This window comes from Sprattus sprattus (genome assembly GCF_963457725.1).
Source record: "Sprattus sprattus genome assembly, chromosome: 12".
Classification (NCBI taxonomy): Eukaryota; Metazoa; Chordata; class Actinopteri; order Clupeiformes; family Clupeidae; genus Sprattus; species Sprattus sprattus.
Window position 1 is genome coordinate 15,233,546 of NC_137910.1, and position 20,932 is coordinate 15,254,477.

The 20,932-nt window shown below is 42.1% G+C and overlaps 1 protein-coding gene across 1 annotated transcript; it reads left to right on the forward strand.

Annotated features, from left to right (window-relative positions):
• Positions 1-4,096: 4,096 nt before the first annotated feature.
• LOC308373535 (uncharacterized protein) lies at positions 4,097-20,760 on the forward strand (the record flags this gene model as incomplete). The annotated part of the gene is made up of 18 exons (XM_080849107.1): positions 4,097-4,312; positions 4,550-4,686; positions 5,354-5,396; positions 5,645-5,875; positions 6,005-6,142; positions 7,411-7,536; positions 8,332-8,475; positions 8,770-8,874; positions 9,112-9,249; positions 9,519-9,737; positions 10,119-10,256; positions 10,602-10,703; positions 10,990-11,066; positions 11,230-12,631; positions 14,705-14,924; positions 16,886-17,724; positions 19,979-20,030; positions 20,443-20,760. The coding sequence occupies 18 exons, from the start codon at positions 4,097-4,099 to the stop codon at positions 20,499-20,501; spliced, it is 4,386 nt and encodes a 1,461-aa protein (XP_080705233.1). The 3' UTR covers positions 20,502-20,760.
• Between the last annotated feature and the right edge of the window lie 172 nt (positions 20,761-20,932).

Below are 20,932 nucleotides of genomic sequence, written 5' to 3' on the forward strand. Positions count from 1 at the left end.
AGATATGACTAAGCTAATGAAAACACAACGACACGCTACATGTGATTATACACTAATGAAAACAATTGTGAATACTATATTCCATTTCTGCCATTAGATCTCCCTAAATCCTACAGACCGCACCTTTTGAGTTTAACGGATTGATGAAATTGAAAACGGTAACTGTTCAAATGTAGAGACAATTTTCAAGGATAGTTATGCAACAGCTGATGGGCATCAGGGCTTACAGGCATACGCACATCTCAGTCTTTGCACAATGGTGTTGGGGACAGAGGTGGTACAATTAGTTTTTCTCATTGTCAAAGGGGGGCATGCCGTGAAGAGTGTGGGAATCACTGCGTTACAGTGATGTCACCACTGACAGCTGGTGCTCACTATTCTAGTGTACTATCCCGACATAACCACCACCACCCTATAAAACACACCATATATCCACCATTCCTTCAAATATAATGTATTCTGCAACCACACAACCTGGCCATCTCTGTTCACCCCAGAATGACAGAGCTGATATTCAGGGCCACAGGAGCATGCATCATTAGAAACACAGGTAATAGTGGAGAGAGACTTCTACGTGGGACAGAGGAAGTAAAGAAGAAGAAGATAAACTTTTATGAATCCCGTTAGGGAAATTCAGGTGAAATAGCAGCAAGGTATTAGGAATAAGAATCAAATGTATACCATAAAGTGGCCAAAAAGAAAAAGAAAGCAATGTGTTGAATATCTGTATGGAGTGTTTCTTTTCTTGAACCTGTGTGTCCCTTTCTTTTTCTTTGAGGTTTCTGACCATTATTTCTTATGTCAATTAATTGTATTGTACATTCTTCCAATAAAAGAGGACAGTGTTTGACATTTGTGCCTATTTTCACATTGTGTCAATGTATCTGATCTGTGTATGCTAATGTGTCTTCAAACACGAAATCTCGTCCTTATCGTTAAGCGGCCTACCATTAAGGCATACAATGAAACCTACATCTGAACATTGCATCACTCTTACAGTGGTCTGCATGTCATGCTGCCACTGAAGAAATATGTCCTAGGTCTGTGCCTTTGTTATGTATTCCACAGTCAAAACTACGGGCATGTCTAGCTTTTCATCAATGAACCAGGCATTCTTTTATGTTTGGGGCAATTTACATTTATCCTCACACTCAGAAGATCCCGCGAAGTCATGATTACGGACTGGACACCTTCATAATTTAATGGTAAAAGCACAACGCCACCCAGTAGGATACTATACTATTATATGTATTTTTATACTAAATAAAGGACAAATCTAATACATTTGAGAGACCCAGTTAGCACACAAGCAAAAGGCATGGTTCGTATGTGGCTGCATTTGGAATCGATTTGACAATGTAGACAGAGAGTTGTCTTAGCCAACTCACATTATCAGAAAAAACATGTAACGCGAATAATAATAACAATCCTCATCCTAATAAGTAAAAACATTTTTTTTTGTACAGGAATTAAAAGTAAAATGAATTAATCTCGGCGTCAAAACCAGTCCCTGGCAAGTAATGAAGCATCATGTACGCATAGGGACCTAAAGGACAACAGCAATCCCCATGCTTAAAACATTTGCTCATCTATATATTAAGAATATACATTAGCCTAAATTAATACAGTTCGTGTTTCGTGCTGATTTGCGTCTTGATAGAAATGTCCCCTATTTCTTTTAACACAACACAAACAAAACCAAGACACTCGTTTCAAGTGAATACCACCATGAGAATCTGAGGACTTATTTGAGGACTTATTTTCATTTAGTTTCGTGACCGGGAAGTATTTTGCAAATAGCAGCTTTTGCCATTCCGCTAACAACATGGCTATAAGCAGTGCATTTCTAAAATCTATATATCTATTATCTCCATATCTCAACAGACTCGTAATCAAAATGCTATTTTGTAATTTGTGCAACCAGATATTAGTCTAAGGTCCATTGAGTTTGTCTGTGCGAGGCCATTGTAACCAAAAACAACTCCAACTCATTGAGTGTAGTATGTGTCACAATGTCAATGACGATATTCATCACTGATAAACACATTTTAATTAGTATTTAGGATGTTCTGAACATATTCCACCGCACTTTTATAAAGACACAATAATTTGTAGACTCCAGCGTTGTCACAGTGTCTGATTGAGTGTCACAATGGAGTGTCTTCCTTTTGAGCATTTTCGCTTGTTTAGTTCATGAATGTTCCCTGTTTTCAAACAATACAAGTATAAGTTTGTGAGATGAGTAAATCCTTTTTTAGTCACTTTGTTTTTGTTATCATGGTTATGCAATGCACACACCTGATGTTTCTTCAATGCTAAAAATGATTGGTGACTTTTATTTTGTAATATTGTTGTCTAAATTTAGCCGGAAGTTGAGCCAGTTCATTCTCTGACGGAACACTAGTGTTTACTGTAGCCAGAAATGTTGGACTACGATCATGTAAACATAGTTAATAGAGAAGCTAGCGCAATTGGCGTGGTGTAACGTTTTACTGTGAAAGACTGATGATGCTGTTAATAGAGTTTGCCATGCTGATTTAGGTATTTTCTCACAGTTGGCCATTGCGTTCGCTTTGGAGTTAACCTACCGGAACTTGTTTTATATTTCGCGTTGATATGGCGAGATATCATCCGTACGACGACAACCATTTCCAAAGAACAGACCTCGGACCAGTACCCTTTCCCCAACTCATCCCTCCCGGATCAAACTTCCAGCATGGTCCTGTCGCGCCGCCACCACTGCCCGAAATACGCGTGCCACCTTGGTCCACATCAGGTCCGGGGCGAGGCTATCCTATGGATGCAACACCAATGGATTATGGTCTGGTCGAAGAGAGACGACACAGTGAAATACCTCCAAGATCAGGAAATTGTCATGTCCCAACTCCCAGTCCACCGATTGCACTTAGGTACTTTCCTCCTCCGGGAGAGTATAGACACGGCCCCCCGCCGAGGCAAGAGCTTGCTCCTACGGCTCCTGGCGTCCCGCCGGGGATGGCTGTCGGTCCGAGACCGTGTGTGGTTAATCTTAGACCAAGAGATGAACGTGGACCTCCTGAACAAGTGCAGCCGCGTGACCTTGCACCTTTCGTCGTGCGTGATATTTCCAAGGCAAGTGTTCCTGGCAGTGAAAACAACCTTAAACGATTTCAGTACTCGATTTCAATCATATTCCAATAAATCTGGAGGTTGTTTTTAGTCAGATATTGGGTAAGGTGAAACATTGCGCTTTTGGATCTGCACTAACATACCTGTCAAGGCAGGAACAAGTACTGTTTAGGGCAAGAAGTCTTTTTGAATGAAGTGGAGTTTTGATCTGATTATAAAAAGTGTTTTTACAGCCTGCTGATTTTGGTCCAGCCAGCAACTTTAAGGCCTATGGTTTATATATTTTAATTATTTGATTCTCGCACCCCTGCTAAATTAGTCCTTAAACTTTGCACTGTTTAGGTCCTGCAAGAGCGGGAGAGTCTGAGGAAAGACAGAGGTGTTTACCTGACGAGGACACAAAGCCTGGCCATGGAGATGGTGCGCCTTCAGAAACAGCTGCGTAGGTCTCTTGTGATGTGGGGGGAAACACAGGATCATTTGTTATGACCACAACATGAAAATACTCAGTGACTTGTCTGCGTCTGTCTTTGTTTCTCTTTCTTCTGTTGCGAACATTTCCCCTCATCGGATTGCTCTCTCTCTCTTTCCCATTCCCCCTGTCTGTTATCAAATCATATCTGTCTTTCTTTTTCTTTCTCTATGCCCTCTCTATCTCTCTATCCCCCTTCCTCTGTGTCTGTCTGCCTGCCTTCCTGTCTGTCTGACTGTCTCTGTATCTTGTCCAGGAGAGCTAGCAGGGCCGGGAGCAGTGAGGCTCGGACATGAAGAACCCAAGCTGTGGGCCCTCACCCAGCTGCTGGAGCGCATAGAGGCCCAGCTCTCATCCCTGCGACGGGCTGACGACTTGGCCATTGATCAACTCCTCAGGCTGCAGCAGGAGTCCGTTCACCAGGGACACCCCCCTCCAGCTCTCCCCTGGACCTCAGACACAGATATCCTGCTGCCAGAACAGGGAAACAAGAAGTCACAGGCTGACGACTCGGCCATGGATCAACTTCTAAGGCTGCAGCAGGAGTCCGTGCACCTGGGACACCCCCCTCCAGCTCTCCCCTGGACCTCAGATGCAGATATCCTGCTGGCAGGACAGGGAAACAAGAAGCAACTGGCTGATGACTCTGCCATGGATCAACTCCTCAGGTTGCAGCAAAAGGCCATGCAGCTGTGCCACCCCCCTCCAGCTCTCCCCTGGAGGCACCCTCAGGTAAGCAGTAGGAAGTCCTCCGTCGGCCAATATGTAGGATTCATAGCTGGGTATAGCATACATAGCTCTGTAAAGCATACTTTCCAGATGTAGAAAACATCGCTTGGTGTAGCTTTTCGTTTTACTTTTATTTGACTATAACATTCAGTTATTCTTTAGCTGTCGTTTCCATTTGCATAGCCAACATTTTGGTAATATGAAGAATTACGTTTTTCTCCCTGTCGTGTTCTGTGTAAGGAGAGAGTCCTTGCCAAATGTGCCCCCTTCCCACAGCCAAAACCACAGGAGCCCCCCCACCTTGACCCCCCCAGACCACAGCACCCACCCCACTCTAATCCCCCCAGAACACAGCACCCATTGACCGCCACAGTAAGGTGAGACCAAGATCTTAATTATGGACATACATCTAACATATATTGAACAGTATGCATCACACAGTGTACAGTAAATATTGGTGGAGGAAGTGATCTCTGAGATTGCCTTGCTCTTTGCTCTTGTTTGTGCTCTTGTGTGCCTTGATATTTAGACATGACTTTCCCCTTTTGCTGAGTATTATTTGTGGTCAAATCAATGAAATATTAAAAAGGTTTATTAAAATGTTCTGCTTTATTACATTGTTGATGGGATTTGGAAATGACTACGCTAGGTATTATTGCTAGGTTCGGACATGAACTCCTGACTGCTGCTTTAAGAAGTAAACTTTTAGACAGCAGAAAGTAGATCTAAATGGATCAAAATATTTAGTATTAATTATACTAGTAACTAACATATTTAGTATTAATTATACTAGTAACTAACTTATTTAGTATTAATTATGCCAGTTACTCAATTATTTTAGTATGAATTAGTCGTTTCTTATTTAGTAAGTAGTAAAATGTCATGATGACCTTATTTCTCTTTGTCATTAAATATATTGATTACATTAATATTGATTGGTATATTGGTATTGATTGGAATATTGATTATGTTAATATTTTAAGGGTTGTTTACCCTAGGGGTGTCCCCCTAGGTTTTAAATATCATGTTGTCTGTTGTTTTTAGGCCTCTGATTGAGAGACACACAGGACTCATCAAATCTGTGAAGGTAAAGTCTGTATGTCTATCTTTTCTTGTTCTGTGTATTTTCTAGTACTGTGGTATCCATCTCAGAGTAGATTCAGCAAGCAGACTGTTTAGATGAATGATGTTATTTTGATCTAATGAGATTAAGATATTGATTGTCGGTCTGTCTCTATGGTTTTGTTTTCAAACATTTGTTTAAATGGGTATTGTGATTGAATGTGATGCATGTACCCAACACAGTTCACTTGAGTTCAATTTTTTTTTCGCCAGGCAAGTGATGATTCGAAGGAGGCACCAGCCACAGGCTTGATCCTGGCCAAAGTAGGTGGAGAGCCAATGGAGATCTCCTTTAGCAAAGATGAGCACCCAGCCACTCTGCTGCCGTCAGACCTGGTGACCTTCCAGGTGTTGACTGACCTGCTTACCAACCAGCCACGAGCAGTCAACATCCAACTGAAGCTTCCAGAGACTTTCCAGGTCACCCAGGAGAAACGCAAGAGGGTGAGAGGACACTAGTACACTAACACAATACTGTTACACTCCATAAGTACACTAACACAATACTGATACACTCCGTAAGTACACTCACACAATACTGATACACTCCTTTCTTCTCTGAAACAACAACAGGGATTGATCATGGACATCAAGGATGGGTCCTGCTCCATCATGTACGAGAACCACAGCAACCTCTGGGCTGACATGAGCGAGAAACTGAGTGAGGGGGACCTGGAACTCATGGACGAGGTGGAGTTCACCGCCCTCCGAGTGAGTTAGTCTTACTGTGGAAGGGTGTGAGGTTTCAGAATACAAGGTGGAGCTCACGGTAGTCATGGTGACCTCATCGACATAGCACCTGTGGGATGGGTCTCAGAGTTTCTGAGTTACTGGGATTTTTACATTATGGAACTACCTTGTTTTAGTGTATATTTATTAGGTATATTTTATGTCTTTCATGTAATAATTTCTGTCATGATTCTAGATAGGTGTATGGGTGCATGTTGGTGATTCCTGTACTTTTCACTAGTGGTTGTCTATTAACAGTTGGAAGAATACAAATGTGTCTCCTGATTTATCACCATAGCCTGACTGAGTCTCTAAGTCTGTGGTAGTAACAATTACCATCACATCCCAGGATGCCATACTGGTAACAGTCTGACTGAGAGCATTGTCATTGTCTCGGATGTCTTCATCACACGCATCCACAACAGCAAAGTGATTTGGACGTGGAAGATCCTTCCTCACTTATGTTTATTTATCGGGGCAGTTTCCACAACAGAGTGTTGAAAATCATGCTTGTAATACAGTGGTGTGGTGAACACAAAGCAGTTTTGCGAGAACAAGTGTCATGTAAGACCAGGCAGAGTGGCCTGTGTGCAGAGATGAAGGTCAGGCCAAACAGAGAGGCCTGTTTTCTAAAACCATGACCACACAGTTTACACAGGTGCAAGCCTTCAGAGGCAGCCAAATATTAATAAAAAGGTTTATGCCTGGGGGATGCGGAATTCTTCAAAGAGAAGAATTTCCCAAGACAGAGCCCATATATCATAATGGGGAGGGGTGAAACTACTGATAAGGATATAGCTGCTCGTTAAAAGTCAGCATCTTGAAAGATGCTTCAGCATTTAGTGAGCAGAATATTCTGATTGGCTGAGCTTTGATAAGTTTTGGGTTGGCGATTGGTTCAACTTGGATACGTTTTGGGTCTTCGATTGAAAAAGCATAGTGACGAAATATACCATTCAGAAAAGTTCGACTGGGCTGCTCTATGGACCACCACTCAGATTGAATGAATGTCTGCAAGATTGAATAAACTTCAGTTCATCGCATTCGGTCTTCTGACTCTCATTGAAGTTTCAACTCTAAGATTTGAAGAGGTTGTTTCGCAACAACAGGAGCATCACATCACTTCCTGTGGCACTCTGAAACAACATGTTTGAAATCTTGGTCAGCTTGTTTAATTAAGCTCAGTTACATACCTCACTCACACACAACATAACTTAGTCGTATATGTGAATCCGTGCTAATTTTTTCAGGTTGATGGGGCCAAGCATGCCGTCCGCTTGCTGAAGCTTCCGAGCGGCACAGTGACCTTCGGTTCAAGCCAAAACAAGAGCGTGGAGGAGGGGAGAGGAGTTGCTAACGCCGCCATCAATAACAAGGTAGGAGCTACAGGGAAAATATTCCCAGAATTACACTTCCCCAAAGGTTATTTTTCATCAACATGGAACACTTGAAACTTTGAAGAGGAGAGGTGGAGAGGACATTCCAGGAATGATACTTGGGTTTCCCCATATGGAGGTTTAAATGGTTCCATGGCAATGTTCCGGAAGGCCATGATAACGACAGCCCGCTGTTCCGTAATTGTGAGCACAGCAATGTGAACCACTATAACCCACATGCACATCCTAATGAATCACACAATCGTAAACATCTAAATGCATTTATTTCACAAGCATTAACTTTAATTCAGAATATTATTATACACACATTCATTAAGAACGCATTCATCATTATCAAGATCAAGTAGGGTGGAAACTCTAAAGTGCAGATAATCAGCGTCCTACTTGGACTTTAAGATTATGTATTTTAAAGGCTATTGTGACCATTTATGACTTTGGTGTATTGGCTTGATTGAGTTCAGTGTTATTTTTGTTGTGACTGATTTTAGCGTTGTTTTTCTGTGTTGAAATAAACTCACTTTGAACTAAACGGAACTGGAATAGAGCAAAGACTGAACAGCTGAAGTGCTTGAGATTAGGAGCTGCTGTTGTTGTCTTGCTTACTAAAGATGGCCTTGAGTTCAGTTCCACTCAAACGTAACTCAGCTCTCACACATCTCCCATCTGACATCCTACACAAAGGAGCTAAGGAGCTAATATACTCTACACATAGCAAAACGTCTGCCCATTTTTCAACCATCAACAGTCCTTATTGTCCTGTTACACTTGCCTCAGGAACAGGGCTTCTGCTTGTTGGAGGGGGACAAAGTTCAGTTTAAATTATCCACCAACCCAAAGACAAAAGCAGAGAGGGCTGTCAACTTGGAGATCCTGCCGGACACCTCCCAATGCACGGACACAGAGGAGCAGCGCAGAGTGGTGAGCGTCTGTGTTTATATCTGCTAGAGCCCGTTCTGCTAACCAGATGTTTTTCTGTAATTATGCTGTTTTTTTTTTTTCTCATTACTGCTGTGCATGTCTGCGATGAGATGCAATCACTGGTTATAATGGGATGTTCATTTAAGAAATGAAAGGTCATAAGCATGCACAGCAGCAATCACTGGTTATTATGGGGTGTTCATTTCAGAAAAGACAGCTCAAATCATCACTTGGCTAATCTCATAGAATGTACGGTTACACAGCAGTTATTCCTGCTGTCGTTTTGTTTTATAGGAGCTTCTTCTTGGTAGTTTGAAGACTGTAGTGGAGGGAGTGGAGAAGAAGCAGCGCTTCAGGGAGGACGATGTGCTAACGAAGGCCATGCTCGAGGGGGACAAAGTAAGTAATCACTGGTTATTATGGGATCTTCATTTAAGACAAGACAGGTCAATAACATGCACAGCAGCAATCACTGGTTATTATGGTGTGTTCATTTAAGCAAATGTCAACACAAGCTATCAGTGGAAGCCAATGAATGCCTCTCACTCCAAATACAGTATAATGCCAATGTCATGGATCTACACATCAACCCCTGCCCTGTTCTAACATTTTCCTTTGGGTATTTCTGCCCTCTAGAGGAAGCGAGTGGACAGTGCAGAGGCATATCTTGAAGAGGCCGAGGTCGTCAGCCTTGAACATCACGAGGGAACCGTGATCCGAGTCCCTCCAATGGAGCACAGATCCGTCAGTAAATTGGCAGTTAATGACAACAAGGCAAGTTATATAATGGAAACTGTCCATAGTGACCATAAATAAAGTCACAGTTATTATTATTATTCATTGTGTATTTTATGGATATTTCGTACCTCAAATACCTCAAGGCAACATGGTTTGGTTTTTGTTGGCACAGTGGATGGCAGTCAAAACAACCATATTTTTTAATATATTTACGTAAGTGATACTGTTCTCAAATCATCACTTGGCTAATCTTATAGAATGTACAGTTCCACAGCAGTTATTCCTGCTGTTGTATTGTTTTGTAGGAGCTTCTTCTTGGTAGATTGAAGACTGTAGTGGAGGGAGAGGAGAAGAAGCTGCTCTTCAGGGCGGACGATGTGCTAACAAAGGCTACCATGCTGGAGGGGGACAAAGTTCAGTTTAAAATATCCACCAACCCAAAGACAAGAGCAGAGAGGGCCGTTAACTTGGAGATCCTCCCGGACACCTTTGAGTGTGGGAACACAACGGAGCATCGTAGAGTGGTGAGCGTCTTTGTTTATATCTGCTAGAGCCCATTCTGCTAGCTTACATACATAACTACTTTTGGCCAAGGTGATAACCAGTGTGTGTGTGTGTGTGTGCATTTGTGTGTGTGTGTTTTTCTTTAGTTATGTTTTTTTTACCTCACTGCATTGGTTTTTAAAGACCCAGTTAAAAATGTTACTGCATGGACTAATACCTCAGTGGTCAGATTTCAATGCAGGACAACAATGTATGGATGGTTGATTTAAGGTGTCTGAACATGCATTGTCCTTTGGAAATTCCTTCAGTGGTGATGGGAATAGGATTGTTACAGTGCTCCATAATGACAAGTCCTCATCTGTATAAAAGAATGTGCTTCACGATGTGCATTCCTTTATCAGGGCGTGGTGCTTGGCTTGAACCCTTCGTTCGGATACATCAAGTATCCCAGGGACCCCAAACTGGTGTTTGACCTCTCCGAGGTCATGGAAGAAAACAAGCTGTCCATCTCCGAGATGGTGGAGTTCACCCTTGTTCCGGTAAATTGGGGTCACTGGGGTCACCTTCTGCCAACTTTAGAGCCTGTTTTCCTTCCTCTTTTTTTTTTAATTTTTGTCCTTTTATGTTTTTTTTTTTTTTTGTTTTTGTTCATTTTTTTTCTTCCTCTGTCCATGGTTTTCTGTACCTTTATTTCTTGCATTAGGTACTTGTGCTGTGTTGTGATTGCTTGCCGGTCGTAATAATAACTGTGACTCTTTCACAGAGGGATAAAGTCTTTTTTCGGGCCGGTTGTTTTGGTTCAGCCGTGTTGTAATCTGGAGTAGATATACTTTTCTGGAAAACTCCTTGTTCAGATAAGTTTATACTCGTCTTGATCTCTCCAGAACGTGGCGGCTGGATCTGGAAACCAGGCCATCAGGATCCGGAGGTTCACAGAGAATGTATTCAGCCGCACGTCAACGCTACAGGCACCCAGTACAGAGAAGGTGAGTACAGGCAAAATACAGGCAAATTCTTCCCCCTACATTTTTGCTTTTCTAATTGTGTGCTTCTGCCCCTAGTCAGGAAATGTCTTGACATTTCTTACACCTGTTCCTGATATTTCTATTGCTAAGATGTGGATTTCATTACCAAATGAACATTACATTACATTTTGTTGCATGGCAGACACACTATCCAAAGTGACTCAACTGCACTTACACCTGAAATTACCATTGATCCCGTCCATGGCATTTGCTGATAAGTGTTATCTTGTGCACTCACTATCTGCAGAAGAAGATGACAATCAAACTAATGAACTGCAAAGAAACGACGCAGAAAGATGCAAGAAATAAATCTGAATACAAAGCGTGAGTTTCTGGCCCTTTACCATGTGTGTGCTAGTCAGCCCATTTCTGGATCCTTCATTCAGTAAGAGAACAGGTCTAAATGCTTTTGTTTACCAGCAGAACAGTAGCGAAATATTCATTACACTCCTTTTAACTGATGTTTCGTGTTGTGCTGTGGGAGCAGTGACCAGAAGAGGAGCCACAGCCCAGGGCGTAGAGATGAGGGGCACAGGAGGCGAAGCAGAAGTGGGGAGCGTTCCTTGAGGAATCGCAGCAGGAGTGGGAGCGGCAGGACGGAACGTTCCTCCAGAAAGCGAAGCAAGAGTCGGAGCGGCAGTCGGGAGCGTTCTTCCAGGAAACGCAACAGGAGTAGGAGCCCCAGGGAAAAGACTGTAACTTCAACAGCTAGTAGGGAGCTGTCCAGGTTCAAGGACTCAACTGATATAGTTGAGGATGAGAAAACACTGAGGAAGAAGAGGGAATTGGAAGAACTTAACATGTTGATAGCTCAAAAGAAAGCCATTCTGGCCATGGAACTACAGACAACAACCCCTGTTTCTATGCCTATGCCTCAACTCGGAGAAGCCCGCAGAGACGAGCTATACGACCCCTTCCAGGTCGACGAGGAACAGGAGAACCAGCCTAAAGGGGAAACCATGCGTGTGGAGGAGCAGCTCCCCAAGCAGTTTGAGCAGGATGAGTCCTATCTTTATGGAGAAGAGGCAGATTACGGTGATGAGCGCCGCATGGAAGACCACAAGCACTCAGAGCGACATGAATGGAGGAGAGTGGACCAAATGCCTATCCTCTGCCAACACGAACAGGAGACGACTTACGCACATAGACCGTCAGATGGGGATAAGCCTCTTGATGATTGGGAACGGTCACTTGGTCAAACCCCTCTTTTCCTGCAACGTTACAGAACTGCGCCTGTACTCGGAGAAGCCCACAGAGATGAGATGTGTGACCCCTTCCGGGCTAAAGGGGAAACCATAGAAGGACAAAGGGATGACTTGCAACGTCACAGAAGTGATCTGAGAGATGGGAGATATATTTTGTGCAGTGATGGCATGGAGCCAGGGCTGTGTTTGGAAGAGCAGTTTCCGGAGCAGACTGGGGTGGATGAGGAAGAGTCCTATCTTTATGGAGAAGATGATTGGAAGAGAGAGGACCAAACACATAGAGTCGGCCAACATGAACAGGAGACGACCGATGCGCATAGACCGTCAGATGGGGATAAGCCTTTTGCTAAAATTAAGACCCTTCTCGAGTCCATTGGCTTAAACCTGAAAACATGGGGAGTTAACGAGCAGATAGACCGGAGAAGTGAAACAAGCGACCTTGATGGCATAAATACAACTTTAGCCATGTTAGAGTCCTCACAAAATGAGCAGTTGTCAAGCCAACAGCACAGTGAGACCTACTCGCCAGACTCTGAGCGCTTGCGTTCAACCTCACCTGTCAGGTCATCCACTTCATATTCTGGACATCAGGAAACGGTACATCTTCCAGACAGATATTCAGATGTTGCTCCAGGGAGTAGGTGTTCCTCACTTCATCAGAGCCAGGAGGTGAACCAATTTGAGGTAAAAACTGCTTCCACCAGAGGCACCTTAATAGAAGTCTGACTCATGCAGGTTGTAAACAGTCAAGCAGGTGGTAAACAATTTTATTAAGATGATAAAACATATCAATAAAATGAATTGAATTGAAGTGTAAATCTACAGAGGATGATAAGAAGGCCAAACACGAACAATTCTCTCTTTTTATCAAAGGCTGTAAATAATTATAATAACAATAATAATAATAATAAGTATTATCTCTTTCTCTCTCTCTACATTAACATCTCACACACACACACACACACACACAGACACACACACATATATATATACATACACACACACACACACACACACAATTATTGTTATACAGCCGCGGAAAAAATTAAGAGACCACTTCAAAATTATCAGTTTCTCTGGTTTTACTATTTATTGGTATGTGTTAAAGTAAAATGTACATTTTAGTTTTATTCTATAACCTACTGACAACATTCCTACCAAAGTTAAATAAAAATATTGTCATTTAGATCATTTATTTGCAGAAAAATGACAATTGGTCAAAATAGCAAAAAAGATGCAGTGTCTTCAGATCTCGAATAATGCAAAGAAAACAAGCTCATATTCATTTTAAACTACACAATACTAATGCTTTAACTTAGGAAGAGTTCAGAAATCAATATTTGGTGGAATAACCTTGATTTAAAATCACAACTTTCATGTGTCTTGGCATGCTCTCCACCAGTCTTTCATATTGCCGTTGGGTGACTTTATGCTACTCCTGGCGCAAGAATTCAAGCAGCTCGGCTTCTTTTCATGGCTTGTGACCATCCATCTTCCTCTTGATCACATTTCAGAGTTTTTTTTATGGGATTCAGGTCTCGAAATTGGGCTGGCCATGACAGGGTCCTGATCTGGTGATACTCCATCCACATCTTTACTGGCCTGGCTGTGTGGCATGGAGCATTGCCCTGCTGGAAAAAACACTTCTCAGAGTTGGGGAACATTGTCAGAGCAAAAGGAAGCAGGTTTTTCTTCCGGGACAACGTTGTACTTTGCCTGGCTGAGGTTTGTAAAAGACCATAAGGATTGAACCAAAGCGGACTGGAGGGTCTCCTAGTTCGTCTTCTCTGATGAGTCCAATTTTCAGCTTTGCCCAACACATGGTCGTCTGATGGTTAGACGGAGACCTGGAGAGGCCTTCAAGCCACAGAATCTTGCACCTACTGTGAAATTGGACTCATCAGAGAAGACGAACTAGGAGACCCTCCAGTCGGCTTTGGTTCAATCCTTATGGTCTTTTACAAACCTCAGCCAGGCAAAGTACAACGTTGTCCCGGAAGAAAAACTTGCTTCCTTTTGCTCTGACAATGTTCCCCAACTCTGAGAAGTGTTTTTTCCAGCAGGGCAATGCTCCATGCCACACAGCCAGGCCAGTAAAGGTGTGGATGGAGTATCACCAGATCAGGACCCTGTCATGGCCAGCCCAATTTCGAGACCTGAATCCCATAAAAAAACCTCTGAAATGTGATCAAGAGGAAGATGGATGGTCACAAGCCATGAAAAGAAGCCGAGCTGCTTGAATTCTTGCGCCAGGAGTAGCATAAAGTCACCCAACGGCAATGTGAAAGACTGGTGGAGAGCATGCCAAGACACATGAAAGTTGTGATTTTAAATCAAGGTTATTCCACCAAATATTGATTTCTGAACTCTTCCTAAGTTAAAGCATTAGTATTGTGTAGTTTAAAAATGAATATGAGCTTGTTTTCTTTGCATTATTCGAGATCTGAAGACACTGCATCTTTTTTGCTATTTTGACCAATTGTCATTTTTCTGCAAATAAATGATCTAAATGACAATATTTTTATTTGAAATTTGGTAGGAATGTTGCCAGTAGGTTATAGAATAAAACAAAAATGTACATTTTACTTCAACACATACCAATAAATAGTAAAACCAGAGAAACTGATAATTTTTAAGTGGTCTCTTAATTTTTTCCGCGGCTGTATATATATATATATAAATCTTCCCTTGTGTGGCTGTAGCTGTAGTGTAGCGTATAGTTGTGTGGGCTCTCTCATTTGCTTTTTGTTGGCGCAGCTGGAGCAGTTCAACTGGAGGGGTGAAGTAAAGAACGAGCAGAGACGAGGAGCTGCGAAGGCTGAGTGCGAGGACGGAGTCGTTATGAAAAGAGAATCCAAAAAGAAAGTTCGGAGATCGGGAGAGGGCGATTTGGCCGATGCTAGACGCGTATGTCGCATGTTGCTCAACGTCATGAGCACAGACACAGATGTGGCCAGCAGTCAACAGCCTTCACAAGGTGCGTTCTTCCACCTTTAGTTGCCATACTGCCTGAATTATCAATTGTTCTTTAATAATGGTGTAGATCCAGACTTGTTTGCAGGATATTTTCTTCTCTCGTAGTTGCTCGGATGTTGCTATAGTAATGTTTGTGTTCCTTCCTGTTGTCTTGTCTTTGACTGAATGGCAGAATTTATATATATAATTTATTGGGGCCCCAGCTTATTGGGTAGTATTTTCAGAAATAGATCAAGAAACCGATGCAGAGATCTGCAGCACAGATGTACTAGACCTAATTTTTGCTCCTGAAATTGATATTCTAATGAGCTGGTCATTAAAGGAACTATATGCATGTCTGGCTAGCTGGCAGCTGACAAACTTAACGATTTCAAACTTAACACCCAAAACAGAAGAGTGGTATCACTGAATTGGTCCACCCTTACCTCCTCTCCCTTTACTGCAGTAAACAAAAAGTTGGCCAAGATGGCGGAGGCTAAAGTCTGCATGTAGACTAGAGTGAAAACCAACATATATGGTTGAAAGATATCTAGGCGACCATTCCAAATTGATTGATATTTATATATGAAATGTTAAGGGTATGATCTAGGTTGAGACAAATTGATTTCAGTTAGCATTGGGAACTGATAGGCTTATCATTCATGTTAAGGTAAAAGCAGTGATTCTGATCCAATGCATTTTCTGTCAAATGCAGCGAATAGTCCCCCAACGTCCTCTAGCTCTCTGCTTTTATGTTAGCTGCTCCCAGCACTCCTGGCCCTGACAGGCACTCTTCCCTGGCCGTGGCCATGGCTTGTCTCCTGAACCGTTAGCAAGCGCCAGGTGAAAAAGAAGCCCTCATCCAAACTGTTAAATAATCTATGCGTTGCCATGGTGACCGCTGCTCAGGCTTTGCCTGGCATTCAGACCCAGCCATAAATAATTTCAGCAAAGCAACACGTTGCTTCAGGACGTGGAAATGAGGGGTGCAATTTGATTGGCTTTTGAGGTCAAACATCAACACATTTTGCCATAATAATGCACAGCACTGTTAATCGATGGGTTTGTCACTCGCTACAGGATAACCAAGCTTGCTGTTATCACTACACAGTGACTCACAATTGACTCTTGAGGTACAAAGTAATATTACGACTAGCTGGTTAGCATGCGATACATGAGCAACGCAATACATACTAGAAGGTGTTTTTGACATTACATAAAAACTATTTCTTCCAAACTATTTTTTATGTTTTAAAGGTGTTCTATGTAAGAATGTTAGTTTAAAACATTTAAATATTAACTAGAAATAGCAACAGTGAAGAATATGAAGTAATAGAATTTGCCATAAGGTCCGAAACACCCATTCTCTGTGTTGCCAAGATATCCACTCAAATTAGCATGCCAACCAGCTAGCCCTGGCCTGTCCTCTACCCCTTTATACCTGAAGAGGCGCTAGTGAGTCAAAGTAGCGAAAACAACAAGGTAATGCTAAAGTGCCATTCAATATAACTCTGATCCCACAAGTAGCACCTTTAATGTCTGCATGTAGAACCTTATATCGAAGAAACAACTGAATCAGAAGATCGATTCATTTGAAATGCAACACAAGTATACCAGCAAAGATATTCCCAATCGAGCATGTTTTGAGTGTCTCCTTTGGATTACCCTAAAATGGAGCAGCAACCTAGAAAGTGAAGCTCTTGCTAAAAACAGTGATATTAGGGAAAGAAAGAGTATTTAAAAGATCTGTCAGGTCAGAGATGACCTGCTAGATGTACATTGTTTCCTTGCCATCATTGTGAGCAGTGTACACACTACCACTATCGCACATTATCTGTGCCAACACAGGAATAACTGAACTAATAATTATCCAATCAGAATTTAGTATTGCAGGGAGCCACGAAATAACTGGACAGAATCACCCCCGCAGTGACTGGCATAAGCTAATGCCTTATACTGTGGTTTTTTTCTTTTCTTTTTTAGATCTTTCGAGATGTGTTACCAGCGAAAATGTGAAGACGGTCTGGATTTGTGGTCATTCTCTGGTAGGTCTGGCATCACACCTGGCAGAGTCGCCTACGTATAGCGTTAAGATGGGCAAGATTGGCACTAGTGTGCGATCATATTGGAAAGGGGTGCAGGGCATGACGTGGCAACAGCTTGTGCCCCAGCTGCACCAGCTCAAGCTGAACTGGCCCAATCCAGACCTGCTCCTCATCCACCTGGGAGACAATGACATCAACAAGAGCACCACTGAAGATTTGCTGAGCTCCATCAAGACGGAACTGACCTCCATACGCAACATTTTCCCCCAGTGCCTGATTGTGTGGTCCGACATCTTGCCAATCCACTTTGAGAAACATGGCTCCGAAGGCCTGCAGGCAGTGGACAGAATTCATGACGTGATCAATCACAGAGTACATGCTATGGTTGCTGAACTGGGGGGAACAGCGGTCACCCATGAGAACATTAAGCCTGAACTCTTTCACCTTGGTGGTATCCACCTCTCAAACTTTATCATTGAAAGGTTCTACCTGAACATCCAACACTTTGTGGATCAGTGGGAGAAGGAGGTCAACCGTGCAGCCTTGTCCACTCTTCCTGATGTTTCATTGAGCTTATCTCCTACGGATTCATCCTCTTCGTGCTCTGGAACTCCCAGACGGGCAGAGAGAGGTGGTCTTATTAAGAATCCTGCCAGTGATGACTCAGGAAACACCAGCGTCTCCCTTCACAGACGGGCAAAGAGACGTGATCCTGCTAAGAATTCTGCATGTGATGACTCAGGAACCACCAGCGTCTCCCTCCAACAGGCCCAGAAGGTAATCCAGGTCCCTGACTTGTTCACCATAGCAGAAATCATATTTGAAACTTTGCTCCACATTAGTATGGATGTAGCAGACTGTATGTTATTGTGTTGTAGTGTTTTACACATTGTTCAGTTACTCTACTGTTACCCTAGTCTACGGTATCCTGAGGGTAGGATAATTTGACAGCGTTGCTTCAGTCTGTGTTGTGGAATTCCTCAGAGTGGCCATCTCTTGGTGTGTCTCCAGCCTGTCTGTTCAGCTGGTAAAGGCATCTCTTGTGAAAATACTTCTGCCTGCACAAGAGTTGGCAACCATAACTCTAAATAATTTTGTAATTTCCAGTAATAATTGGAATGTATGTACCATTATTGGATTTGTCGTCCAATAATAATAATAATAAACTTTATTTGTAAAGCACCTTTCATACACAGAATGCAGCTCAAAGTGCTTCACATTTGGGGCATTTAAGAACAAGAATAGATGTAAAACAATAACAGAAAGAAGTGCCAAAAACTGAAATAAACACAGAAGAAACACAACAGGTATAAATACAAGTTACAGTCCCGCTCAGCAGTATTGGCACCCCTAGTGAATATGAGCAAACAGGCTATGAAAAAATATGTCTTTGCTGTTTATCCTCTTGGTCTTCCACTCAAAATATTCATAAAAATCTTTTCATTGAGGTAAAATATTTTTTTTTTACATTAAATAAATATTATTCTTCAAAACATGTGTGCACAGGTATTGGCACCCCTTAATTAAATGTTTTGTGCAGCCTCCCTTTGCCAAGATAACAGCTCTGAGTCTTCTCCTATAATGCCTGATAAGGTTGGCGAACACATGTCACGGGATCTGACACCATTCTTACATACAGTATCTCTCCAGATCCTTCAGATTCTGAGGTCAACGCCTGTAGACTCGGCTTCAGCTCATCCCACAGATCCCATTTCTTTGGGGTTTAAGTCGGGGGACTGTGATGGCCATGGCAAAACCTTTATTCTGCGGCCGGTGAACCATTTTTGTGTTGATTTTGAGGTATGCTTCGGATCATTGTCCTGCTGGAAGGTCCAACCATGGCCCATTTTAAGCTTACTAGAGGGGGCTGTTAGGTTTTCATTTAATATCTGCTGGTATTTGATCGAGTCCATGATACCATGTATCTTAACAAGATGTCCAGGGCCTTTGGAAGAAAAACAGCCCCACAACATCAAAGATCGGCCACCATACTTCACAGTAGGTATGGGGTGCTTTTCTGTACGGCTATCTTTCTGTCTACGCCAAACCCACCTTTGTTGTTTTTGCCAAAAAGCTTTATTTTGGTCTCATCTGACCATTTAACTCAGTCCCATTGAAAGTCTGACTTCCATTTGGCAAACTGTAGGCACTCTAGTTTGTTGTTGATGGGCAGCAGAGGCTTTTTTCTGGCAACCCTTCAAAACAACCTGTGGTGATGTAGGTGGCGTCTGATGGTAGTTTTGGAGACTTTCTAACCCCAAGACTTAAGTAATGTCTGCAATTCTCCAGCTGTGATCCTTCGAGATTATTTTGCCAGTTGAACCATCCACCTTGCGGTGCGTGGGGTCAATGTACACACACGTCGTCTTTCAGGCTGATTCTTAACATCACCTGACGCTTTAAACTTCTTTATTATTTCCATGATAGTGGAAATGGGTATTTTCAACTGGTACGAGATTTTCTTGTGTCCATTTCTTGATTTGTGCAGCTCAACAACTTTTTATTGCACATCGTCACTGTGTTCTTGGGTCTTTTCCATTGTGATGAATGACTAATGGAATTTGGCCTGTGTCATCTCATATTTGTACATCAGTGGAACAGGAAGTCATGGTTAACCTCTTAAGAGTTCATAATTAAACAGGTGAACTTAAAAATGTAAAACATGACTGGAAATATACTTCAGTTAGATTTCAATTATAAGATTTTTCTAGGGGTGCCAATAATAGTGGTACACATGCTTTTGTAAAAAATATTTATTTAATCTTAACCGTTGTTTTCTCTTACAATAATTTTACTTCAATGTAAAGGTAAGATTTTTGTGAATATTTTGAGTGAAACACCAAGAGGATAAACATCAGACATATTTTTTCATACCCTGTTTGTTCATATTCACTAGGGGTGCCAATACTGCTGAGCGGGACTGTATGTATTGGTAGAAGTAATGGTCTGGTGCCATGACTCTTTGTCTGCCCTTACTGTTCTTTGCTGCAGTTGTGAGTTGTGTTGCTGTGTTTGTTTTGGTGTCCACTAGCAGCGGGTCAGAGAATGGATGAAGAAACAAGGGAACACTGGGCACGTCAAAGGTACCAGGCGCAGTCATGCATGAGTGCAGTTTGCAAACACACACACATACACTATCTCTCTCTCACACACACACATATACACATACACATACACACACACACACACACACACACACACACACACACACACATTCGAAAACAGCAAAAGCAGACCTCACAGAAGACGGAGTGTACTTCGCAAACTAACTAACTAAGGTTTAGCTGTTTCTGAACAAAAAGGTTTTGGTTACTGGATAGGACGTATGTAAGTATAAGAAGTATAAAAAGGATAACCAAACCTTTACACATGCAGTACTGGTAAAAACAGACACACACACACATATTCATTCCAAACGTAGAAAAATATATACGTAAAATTCTATCCTGAAGAGGTGAACTGCAGCTAACTTGTGAGTGCCTTGTTGAATTATAGATGGAAGAGATCCAGGGACAAGCGACACATCACTTCAAGCAAACTTAAGTCAACTCTGAAGAGAAAGAAACTATGACATTGACTGCAAGCTTGAGAAATGTACAGGTCACAGCTGTGGAGGAGACAAATACAGTGAGAGTTGTTTGCCTGTGTAGGAATTTGCTGTATGAATGCATTTGTGTGTGTTTGCATTTGACTGGGATTTGTAAGACTGATCGGAAGATTGATCCGAGTGTTCCTTACTGAATCTTTCAGTTTATGTACACATTGTTACACAAAATCAATTGCCTTAGAGTGTAAATATTTAGTTTTTCTTTCTGTGTAGTAAGCTGTTATGTCTAATCATTATGTACTATTTTACACTTCCACAAATGCAACCTCCCTCATTTTTTCCCCTGTAATCTTAATGAATAATATGAATTTGTTAAAAATAAAATTCAAATAAATAGCTTTACAGGGCTGTCGTCTTCCAACATTTTCTACAGTATTA